Genomic DNA, 11,011 nt, shown 5'->3' with positions numbered 1-11,011 from the left:
ACTTTTGTGGTATCTGGCAGCATTCGGAAGTGTGGGAGAGTGGTAGTGGTATTGGTAACATGTTTATTTGCATGTGGCTATTTCCACCGCCTGAACAAAATTGAATAGTTTGTGGTTAATCACTTGCAAGTAACTTGCACCTTGATAGCCAGTGGTTCGAATGAGGAATCATCAGAGAGTGAGTTGCAATGTTGCGTGGAAAGAGATGGCTAATGATTCCTGAACACATTGTAACCAGAGAATACAGTGCCTGGAATAGATCTCAATCATGGTAAAACAATTGGAAACATTCTGAGGAGCCGAAATTCTCCTGAATTTTTTGTATAAAATATGTTTCTGTTCTCCGATTAAACGCGAAACGAACATAGTTTCCTTTGGCACGATTGTGTGTACGTGGCACCGGGATGGGGGAGCAAGTGTGATCCTTTCATTCTGATGGTGAAGGGGGAACTTCAAATAGTTAGACATGCAACCCTAAGATTCGACCTTAGGGGCGGGAAGGTTGGTGGTAGGGACGGCGGAAGTTAATAGTCGTAATGAAAGAACAAAAAATGCCATCATAAGGCAAATGCCATCTATTTTTACCGAATCAAGTTAAATTAGTAGCACCCAAATGAAGTTCTATTTTACCCTATCACCATGTCTATTTCCTGTTTAAATAATTTTAAGCATTGATGAACCGTCTCCCACAGATATAGCCGGGCTTTTAAACGTAATCATCCTGTAGGGACACGGGCGCAGGACTTGGAATCGCAGTTAGATCAATGAAGTTAACATCCCCTTTGCAACTGGACTCCTTTGCTGTCCCGCTTGAGCCATTTTCACTGGAAATAGAAACTCGTGCTATTTATGGTGTTGAGCAGGCTGTAATCAGGAAGTAAGCCTCACTTTACCGAATGATTCTCAACTTTCCAAGTTCCCAGTTCACATTAGCTAAGCATGTAAACAAATTACGTGTAGCCGACTGCTCCTCAACGCAGTGCTACAGATTGGATGGTATGCCGCATGTTAACTTCGATACAGTGATCCTCGGTCCTGAATCACCACAAAAATAAATGAAGTGCATCTGCCATAGAAATGCAAGGAAACGAGCTTAAGTCTATAAATAGCTTGTGAGACTAAATAGATTAGCAAAGATGAAGTAATTTGTTCCTACGGATATATTTCCCTTTATTTAACTGTACACACCTGTGCTTATAAATGTTTGTGGCTGTATGCATATTGTTATATTCACATTTCTATATGAATATCTGTTTATCTGTGTGCATTCACCTGATTGCTTAAAGACATTTGGTGGATTTTTTTTATATTGCTCCCTGCTTGTTTATCCCTTTAATGCTTTCTGAGCTTTGTCACGTGAATACCTCAAAGCACAATGAATTAGATCTAGTCATTATTTGTTTATATGGGTGAGCGTGTACGCAGAAATGCATATGTGGAGCATTTTGCCTGCGCCTTTGTGTATTTGCATACGTGTGTGTATATGTGCTGGGTTGGTGGAGGTTCCTTTAAGAGTCGGAGCCGTGGCCGCCTGTTCCAGTACAGCTCGGGGATTGGGACACACGCACTGATCAGCCATGGCGGACAACATCAAAACAGGAGTCTTCGCTAAAAACGTCCAGAAACGGCTTAACAGGGCCCAAGAAAAGGTAAGGAGCTGAGAATAACCCGGCGGCTTCCTTCCTTTCATCTCGGTAGAGCAGCTTTTGTTGCCAGGGTTGTGTTTTTCTCCCCCCCCCCCTTTCCCGCTGCTGCAGAGCTGCACTGAGCGGAGAGGTTCAGCACCAGGAGAGGGGACAGCGACCAGCGGAGAGCAAACACACAGGGGGAGGAAAGTGACAGCGAGGAAATGGAGAGAGGCGGAGAAGGGACACTGGCAGGGAGGAAGGTTCAGGTGGCGGGGAAGGTGGAGAGAGGCGAGGACGGGGACAAGCCCGGTCTCAGTTTGACTCCCTTTGCTCCGCAAGGCTCGATGCAGAGCAGGAGAGGGCTTGCGATTTGCTGTTGCCTGTCGGCCGGGTTTGCCATGGGGACGTGTGGAACCCGAGCCCTTGTTGCCATCACAAGGAACTGAGCAGATGGCATTAGAGAGAGAGAGAGAGAGAGCTGGGCTGTGCAGCGGATCCTGCACATCAATGGCAAAGGCCGATCCGAGTGAACTGACAGCAGAGAGTGCGGCAGGTTAGCCCAGAAGCCGCCTACTTACACCCGCAAGGTCAAGAGCGGGTTAGTAAGAGAATCAGCCGGGAATAAAGTCAAACACTGCTGTGAAATAGACAGAGCCCAGTGAAAGCAGACGGAAAATAAGGGACATATAACCCATCGCATTCCATTTCTAGTGTATTTTTGGTCATTTGTCCCGTGCATCGAGAGGGTAGGGTTCTGATTTCACTCTCGTATTTCCCCTTTCCCTCTTCCCCATCACAGCCCGCCAGATTGTTCAGTGCCAGGAATATTTAAATGTTACATTTGTTGGGCCCGAGTACCAAGTGGTCCGTGTTTTCCACGCTTCCGATTTACAAAAAAAAGCTATCCGTAAAGGCTTCTTCAGTAGCCGGGCGAGGAAAGAGTTAAGCTGGCCTTTCTTGATGTCCCACTAAGCAATCGAAAAATTGGAGAGAGATGGGTTCAGTGCTTTGGTACTCATCCCCGCCCCCACATGGTTTTTATAAGAGGATTTCCTTTCCTTTAATATCTCCACACACACACGCAGTCGCTCTAATCCCTAGTCGAATTTTGTTCTCTTCTCTTCACGGGCACAAAGAAGTTGAAAATCTTTACCAGCTTTGCCCATGACCGAGTGACTGAAATTAAAAGCCTTAATTTTCAATTGATATTAGTGGTGACGAGAACATTTGGTTTGCATCTTGCAGTCAGTTGGTTCATTGGTGTGAGCTGGCTGCTTGGCACTGATTCACACAGAGAGAAATCTTTGACCTTTTCCATTGTTATTGATTGGATCAAAGCAGTAATGTACGCATAAAGTCACCTCTTCTATTCAGGGACTTATCAATTTCTGCTGACCTTAAATAAAAATGTTTTTCTGCCAGTATTGGGTAGAAAATCTTCACTGGATACATTAATTCTAAGTTGATTTGGCAGTGTGACATCATGAGAAATTAAACCAAAATCAGAATTATTCTATACTTTTAAAAAAATGGTGCAGTGGGGAATTTAAAGACGGCTATTAATACCTTTATGATTCTTAATGTATTCAGTGCCACATCCAAGGTGAGATAGTGCTATTTCAATTAACTCCAGCATTTAGTACATTTCTTAACTTGGTGGATGTGTCATTCCTTGCACAGGATCAAACACTTTTCATGGGATTATAAATTATCGAGGGGATTTCACTCTACTCATTTGAAGTAAGATTGTGCCGTCAAGCTGTTTTAATTTACTGCTGGATGTACAGTGCAAATTGCCTGAAAAAGTCACCTTCGAAGTGGCCCACTGGAACCATTAGATGGAGATTTTTCACAATGTACAGAAAATTAATTGCCAGATGTATATTGTGTGTACGTGTGTGCACGTGCCTGTGTATAAATATATACAAGTCCAAATGGGTTTGACTCTGACTTATCATGTTCATTCTGATTTGACTTCCACAGAAATGTGGATGGAGATTGGAACAATGACTATCATGTTGATTTTAGTATGACCTTTGAAGTTACAGTTCTCCAATATCTATTGATCTCTATATCTATCTCTATATTTACCTATCTCTCTTTATATCTACCTAGTTCTCTCTCTCTCTTGAATATGTAAGATATCAATTTATAATGTTATTGGTTGGACATGTGTATATATGGAACTTTTTGAAAATAACACTTTTTGCGAAGCAAATAATCTTTTCTTAGAACAGCTGCCATGGTGCATTTGTGAAGGGCACAAGTTACTTTTTATAGAGACACAGAGTCTATGATGCTCTCGAGTCACATGATTCAACTCTTAGGTGAAAAGAAACTGGATTTTGAATGGTCAGAGCAGCTGCCACAGGGGCAACAACCTTTCCCCAGTTCACGTTTTTCTAAAACCCCTTTCATCAAAGCTAAGCTGTTTGTGGTTTGAAAAACCCACCAAAAGACCTCACTGTTTCAACCAAAGAGTCCTTAAAGGAGAATTCTAAATCAACCAGCCACAGCTGCTGACTGACTGCTGTACTGTGGAAAGGGATCCTTCAGTTGTAAACAAAGTGGTGGACATCATGAATTTTTTTTTCCCGGATGTAACTTGTTCCTTGGCCAAGATTCTTTAGATCTGATACTTTGCAGAGTTTTATTTCTTTTAATAAACTGGTGGGTGGGGTGGGCTGAAGGAGAGAGGATTGTGTGTACTGTTTCTGCAATAGTGGGTAGTTGGACATGTTAATCATTTTGTTTAGCAATAAAACTAACTCTTGTTAATTCAAGGAAGCTGGTTGGCTTATTCCTTGAACTGATAAAACAACTTTAAGAACATGCAATGAATGTAGGCAATAGGACTCTTTGTACTGGGGATAATGGATTCTCAACAATGCCTTTGTTATAAAGGTAGATTTCAACTTGTAAGTTACAAGTAAATATATTCTAAGAAGAATAATTCCATATGTATCTGTTCCAATCTTCTGGGGATTCCCTGAAAATATAGTATGGGCTATAGCAGGGCAGCATAATCACTGTTAAAGCTATCACAAAGAAAAATTTGGCCGGAGCAGTATGGACAATAATGCTCAGCTCATTGACTGTTTTATTTATGTATTTACTACACACCAGTGGATTGTAAGAAAATAAGTTCTTTTCTTGGGGCATTGCTTTTCATCTGCTGGTAACTGAGAATATGTTTCCTTGAGATTATTACAGTACGAAGGATTCACTGTGCCCCCAAGCACAATGAGACATGCATATAAACACAAAGCTACAGAAAAACAGACTAACGTAAACTACCTCCTTGAACACATTGCTTTTATAATCATGATTCACTGTAGTTTGATCCACATTTATTTGTATTTTCAATGTGTAGCACTCTGAATATATACTGATCTCAACTAAAGACAGTTTCACTATTTTAACCTTCTGAATGCTAAAACATGAAAAGCATGTCTTATATTAATATTTTCCAATTGAAATTTACTTCTAATCTTAAGTTTAAATTCAGTTGTAAAATAAATTATTAAATGATGTTTAAGTAGTTGTACTCATGCTTTTCAGTCAGAAGGTCATGCACTGAAGTCTCACATCAGAGACTCAAACACGTAATCTAGGCGTGATACTTCAGTCTGGTACTGAAGGCATGCTGTACTGGTGGAGATGCCATCTTTCAAATGTGCTGTTAAAATGGGGTCATGGTAGATGGATATAAAAAATCCTACAATACTATTTGAAAGCAGCGCAGGGAAGTTATGCCTGATATCCTGGTCATTGCTTTTACTCCTCAATCATTGTCACTAATGCACATTATCTGGTTATAATTTGATCATTATAACATTGTTTTTGTGGACCTTGCTGTGCACAAACTGGCTGCTGCATTTCCTCTATTACAGCATCTTCAAAAACATTTCACAGCATGTAAAGTGCTTTGGTATGTCCTGAGATCATGAAACTCTTTCTTTCATCTTGTTGATAAATGGCGACCTTAACTAAATAAAATCTCATTCTTTACTCAAGCCCATTCATGGCCTTGCTTGTCTGCCCCCACTTTTGTAAACTTCTCCAGCCCCTAAAGCCCCATGAGAAATCTTCATTCCTCCAAATTTGGCATCTTTTGCTACCCTGGTTTCTTTCACCCCACTGACAATTATGTCTTCAGATATCTAGACCCTAAATTCTGGAATTCCATTGCGAAACTCCTTCACCCCCATTTCCTTATTTAAGATGTTCCTTAAAACTAAATTCTTTGATCAAATCTTTGGACACCTGTTCCTCTTATCTCCTTGTGTGGCTTGGTGTCCAATTTTGTCTGATAACGTTCCTATGAGATGCTTTGGGATATTTTATTATGTTAAAGGCCCTTTATGAAACATTGTTATGTATTCCATTTTGGAATAAAATCGTTGATGTTCACAGGTCATTTGGTTCATACTATTTGAACTGGCTCTTTGTGAAAATAATCCAAATTTGCTCCCTCTGTCCTGCTTCCTCCACTGCTCTCTGGGGGGGGCATGGTGGCACAGTGGTTAGTACTGCTGCCACACAGCACCATGGACCAAGGTTCAATTCCAGTCTCGGTTGACCGTGTGGAGTTTGCACATTCTCCCCACGTCTGCATGAGTTTCCTCTGGTGCTCCGGTTTCCTCCCACACTCCAAAGATGTGCAAGTTGGGTTTATTGGCCATGCTAAATTGCCCGTTAGTGTCAGGAAGATTAACAGGGTAAATAAGCTGGGTAATGGGGATAAGGCCTGGCTGGGGTTGCTGTTGGTGCACGCTCGATGGGCTGAATGGCCTCTCTGCAATGTAGGAATTCTATGATTTTCTATCTTCTCCGCTACAAGTGCCTTCTGCAGTTTTCCATTTGTAGTTATGATCCAGTCAGAAGGTTCTTGGCTTGCTGGCAAGGCAGCAATAGTTGCCCAAATTGCCTTTGAGAAGGTAATGTTGAGCAGTCTTCAGACCGCTGCAGTCCTTCTGACAGTACTGTTAGGGAGTTCCAGGATTTTGGAACTGTGCAAATATCCCCACTTCAATGGGTCCAACTAAACAGTTGTGTTTTCACTTGGTGATTCACACCTCAGACCCTGGTAGACTGGACAGTCATTTTCTTTATTCTTTTATGGGATGTGAGCATGCCTGGGAAGGCCAGCATTTGTTGTTCACATCAAAAGATGTCCCTAATTGCCTATGAGAAGTAGTAGTGAATTGACATCTTGAACTGCTGCAGTCTGTCAGGTGATAAGTTCCAGGATTTTGACCCAACCACAGTGAAGGAACAGCAATAGAGTTCCATGTCAAGATTGTGTGTAGCTTGGAGAGGTGCTTGCAGGTGGTGGAGCTTTCAAACATCTAGTATGCTTGTCCTAGGGGCTAGAGGTTGTGGGCTAAGGAGGTGCTGTCAAAGGAGATTTGGAATGGTGCTACAGTCCATTGGATATATAGTACACACTGCTGCCAATGAGTGCTGGTGATGGTGGTTGAATGTTTAAGTCGGTGGGTGGAGTGCCGAACAAGCAGGCTGCTTCGTCCTGGATATTGCTGAACTTCTTGTAGTGTTGTTGGAGCTGCATTCATTTGGCAAGTGGAGAGTTTCCCATCATGCTCCTGACTTGCATGTTGTAGGTGGTGGACAGGTTTTGTGGAGAAAGGTTTGAGCTACTCTTCATAAAAGGAAAGCAATATATAATACAAGTCATTCTTTTCCCCCCTATATATGTTATGTTGAGTTCTACTGTATTCTATTCTCTTGTTTGTTACATCCTGAACAACGTTCTATGCTGGGACAGGGTATTTTGCAGATGTATTTAAATATTATTATTTTGTGTGATTTTCCATCTAACTCTTCAGTTATTTTACAGCAATATTCATGCCTTGCCTTTGTACTCGTCTTTACAATATGTGTGTTTTGGATCTCCTTTTTTTGATTTGAGGAGTGTTAATGCTGTCAATTGCCACATTTGACATCTGTTAGTTTGCCTTGAGGTTATTTTCTCAACACCAAATATGTATTTGTGTTTCGTCATACACTCATCAACACTGCTTTATAAATCAGTCTTTGTGTTTTGGCATTTTTCCAAAAGTTGTCCATTACTGCTGGAGTTTTGAATCTTTTTTTTAATATTTTACTGTTTAACTAGTTCATTAGCTGCTTGGGAAATGTTGAAAACATATTACTGACGCTTAACAATTTAAAAATCTCACTGTCAGAGCAAGGAAAGTGTTTAGGAGAAATTTCTTTATGCAGTAGATTGGTGAATGGCGCTATGCTTTGCTGCAAGAAGTAGTTGATGTGAGGGCCCTTGTTGCATCTTCTAAGGGAAAATTGGCTAAATATTTAATGTAGAGGAAGGTCATGTGAAGTGAGCAAGATCGTGGAATAGTTTGGGATGTTGGTCTCCTTCTGTGGTGTAAACCTCTCTGGTTCAATGATAGCTATCTTTTTCTTACCATGAGCAGTGTTTGCCTTGCCTGATCCATTTGCAGGTTTCGTTAGGGTTCCTACCCTGCTTCTCTAAGAAGGGGAGCAAATGGCCCAGGTTGGGCTGAAGATGGATGTTAAAAAAAAATCTTCTGAGCTGGGGTGGGAGAAGGAGCTTTGAGTAATCATTGAACCATTCACCCTTGATGCCATTACTAGGTCCAAAATGAACAAAGCCCACTCTCTGCAGATATAAGCCTTACAGGAACCACCAGAGCTTTATGCTGTTGTTCTTAGATGGGAAATTGGGCACAGTAAGAAGTCTTACAACACCAGGTTAAAGTCCAACAGGTTTATTTGGAATCACAAGCTTTTGGAGCGCTGCCTCTCACTTGATGAAGGAGCAGCGCTCCGAAAGCTTGTGATTCCAAATAAACCTGTTGGACTTCAACTTGATGTTGTGAGGCGTCTTACAGTGCCCATCCCAGTCCAAAGCCACATCTCCACATCAGGGAAATTAGGCACTTCTACTTGTCCGTATTTCCGTAGATACTACCGTACGACCGATCCAAAGTTGGACAGCTGCTTAAAAATTGTGTCTATTCTATATCTGACAATCTGGTTAGGAGAAAAAGCCTCCTTGTGCAGACAGTAGTGTGAATATCAGTTGACAATTCAAATTGAATCCAAATCCCCTAAGTGACTCTGTACTGTCTAAATGAGTAGCTCCCAATGTGTTGTTATTTTTAAATTTATTTTTTAAAATTGATTGAACATGGGAACTGAATTAAATATTTCTTCATACGATAAACCACATTGTTGATTACAAGAAAAAGAGGCAATATGCATTATTAACTTGGTGCAGCCTATCGTTCGATAAAAGAAGTTGGTTGCTGAAGCAAATATTGTTTTCCTTTCGATAATGAGAAGGTACATAGCGGTCAGTTGCTGTATATAATCATTTGAAATGCTATATTCGTGTACTCGTGTTTTGCATTTTACTATTTCTGATGTATGGACCAAGCCTTTGGCTTAGAACTGGCATTCCTGTCAAAAAAGGTGGAGTTCAAACCATTATTTTGGCAAGTGGAGGCCAGAGCTCTGACCCTAAATTCTGGGCTGACATCCCAGCCTGATGCTCAAATCCAGTGAACATGAATGATTCCCCCCTCCTCCCGCTGTATAGGTGTGAGAACCCAAAAAAGGCCCCAGCCATGTTTGGTATAAAGTAAATTGCAAACATTGAAAGCACTGTTTGTATATTATCCTGTCAGATTATTAATGAGCCTGCTGTAGACAGTATGAATATAGGGTAGGCTTGATGGACCAGCTGGTTGTTTCTGACACGTCATTTTCTTAAGGATGATTTGCTGTTTGAGAAATCTAATAAACTCAGTAAAATGAGGATAAGCATGAATTTTCTACTCTAAAATGCAGCAAAATTCTAATTATTAATTAATAGATTAAGATGAGAATATATTTCTAATGCTATTGTTTTTTATTGGAACTGAAAATTGGTGTAATTTCCACCACAGTGGAAATTGCTTACCTTTACATGAGCATTTTAAGATTATAATTTAGGATTTTGAACAATAGTGGTCTAATGCATCAATAATAGCCTTCAGGCTTTGTAAGTCCAAGAATTGACAATATAACTACTGACTGCTATGCTGACTATATACGAGTGAATATTTACTGCTCCACTTTGTGTGTTCAACGAGGAATTACCATCAGTATATATTGCCGCACATTGTATTTAATTTAAATGAATTCCAGTAAGCCACATCATCAGGTTCAATAGCCAAATTAGGAACTGAGGCATATATACTGGAGGCTTTTGAAAACACAAGTGAATCATTTGCACAACAATGTCCAAATAGTGGGTTATGTGATATGCAGGTAATTAAGTCTTACTATTTCACTGCAATTGCTTCAAATAATTCAGTTACTTTTCCAGTCATTGAATAGCAACTTGAAGAGCCCATTTATAAATTAATGACATATAGCAGCATTTTGTCAGGTTTCTAAAACTAAATCCGTTTTCTCAGTGAAAGTTTCTATGCGCTATAAATTAGTTGATCTCAGTATTCAAGATGCTAAACCTTCAGTAATGGAAATAAACATATTTAAGTTTTTCCAATCCTGTCGATTCAAGCCTTTTTCCTCGGATGGTGACAGCTAACACGGGGGGACATAGCTTTAAATTGAGGGGTGGTAATTATAGGATGGATGTCAGAGGTAGGTTCTTTACTCAGAGGGTAGTAAGGGCGTGGAATGCCCTGCCTGCAGCAGTTATGGACTCGCCAACTTTAAGGGCGTTCAAATGGTCAGTGGATTGGCATGTGGATGACATTGGAATAGTTCAGGTTAGAGGGTCATTAGATTCGTTCCACTGGTCGGCACAATACTGAGGGCTGAAGGGCCTGTACTGCGCTGTAATGTTCTATGTTCTAATGTGTAATGACCTTCGTCACAGTGGCCACAGATAGAAACATAGAAAATAGAAGCAGGAATAGGCATTTGGTCCTTCAAGCCTGCTTTGCCATTCAGTATGATCATGGCTGATCATCCAACGCAGTAGTCTGATCCTGTCATCTCCCCATATCCTTTGATTTCTTTTGACTCGAGAGCTAAATCTAACTCCCTCTTCAAAACATATATGACGGAATTTTCTCAGAAAAATGCTAAGTTTTGAACTGGAGAGGCCATAACGTGATTCCAGCCAGCAGGAAGAGCGGGCAAAGCCTATTCATGCTGTGAAGCAGGTTGCAGACTGCTTGGCATGGCATTGCCCCCCGCCCCCAACCTCATCATGATCACCAGCCCATTGATTGTGGACCCCCTGATCATCATCTCCTGATCACCAGCCCCAGTCCCTAATTGCTGGCTTCTTGATCGCCAGCTCCAACACCCAATCAACAGCCTCAACACAGGATTGCTGGCCCCACCATTCAGACTCCAAT

General features: G+C 41.0%; 1 protein-coding gene across 7 annotated transcripts in view; it reads left to right on the top strand.

Annotated features, from left to right (window-relative positions):
- The first annotated feature begins 1,421 nt into the window (after window positions 1-1,421).
- amph (amphiphysin) overlaps window positions 1,422-11,011 on the top strand; it is a 204,037-nt gene continuing 194,447 nt past the window's right edge. For 6 of the 7 annotated variants that reach the window (XM_080193606.1, XM_080193610.1, XM_080193609.1 and 3 more), the window contains exon 1: window positions 1,422-1,649. In XM_080193606.1, the coding sequence (XP_080049732.1) occupies window positions 1,578-1,649 (72 nt within the window). In that variant the 5' untranslated portion in view covers window positions 1,422-1,577. The remainder of the gene's footprint in view (window positions 1,650-11,011) is intronic. The other variant, XM_080193612.1, reaches the window with a different exon arrangement.

Source organism: Carcharhinus amblyrhynchos, chromosome 8 (assembly GCF_965287045.1).
Source record: "Carcharhinus amblyrhynchos chromosome 8, sCarAmb.v2.hapA, whole genome shotgun sequence".
Lineage (NCBI taxonomy): Eukaryota > Metazoa > Chordata > Chondrichthyes > Carcharhiniformes > Carcharhinidae > Carcharhinus > Carcharhinus amblyrhynchos.
This window is presented reverse-complemented; position numbering and strand designations above follow the sequence as displayed.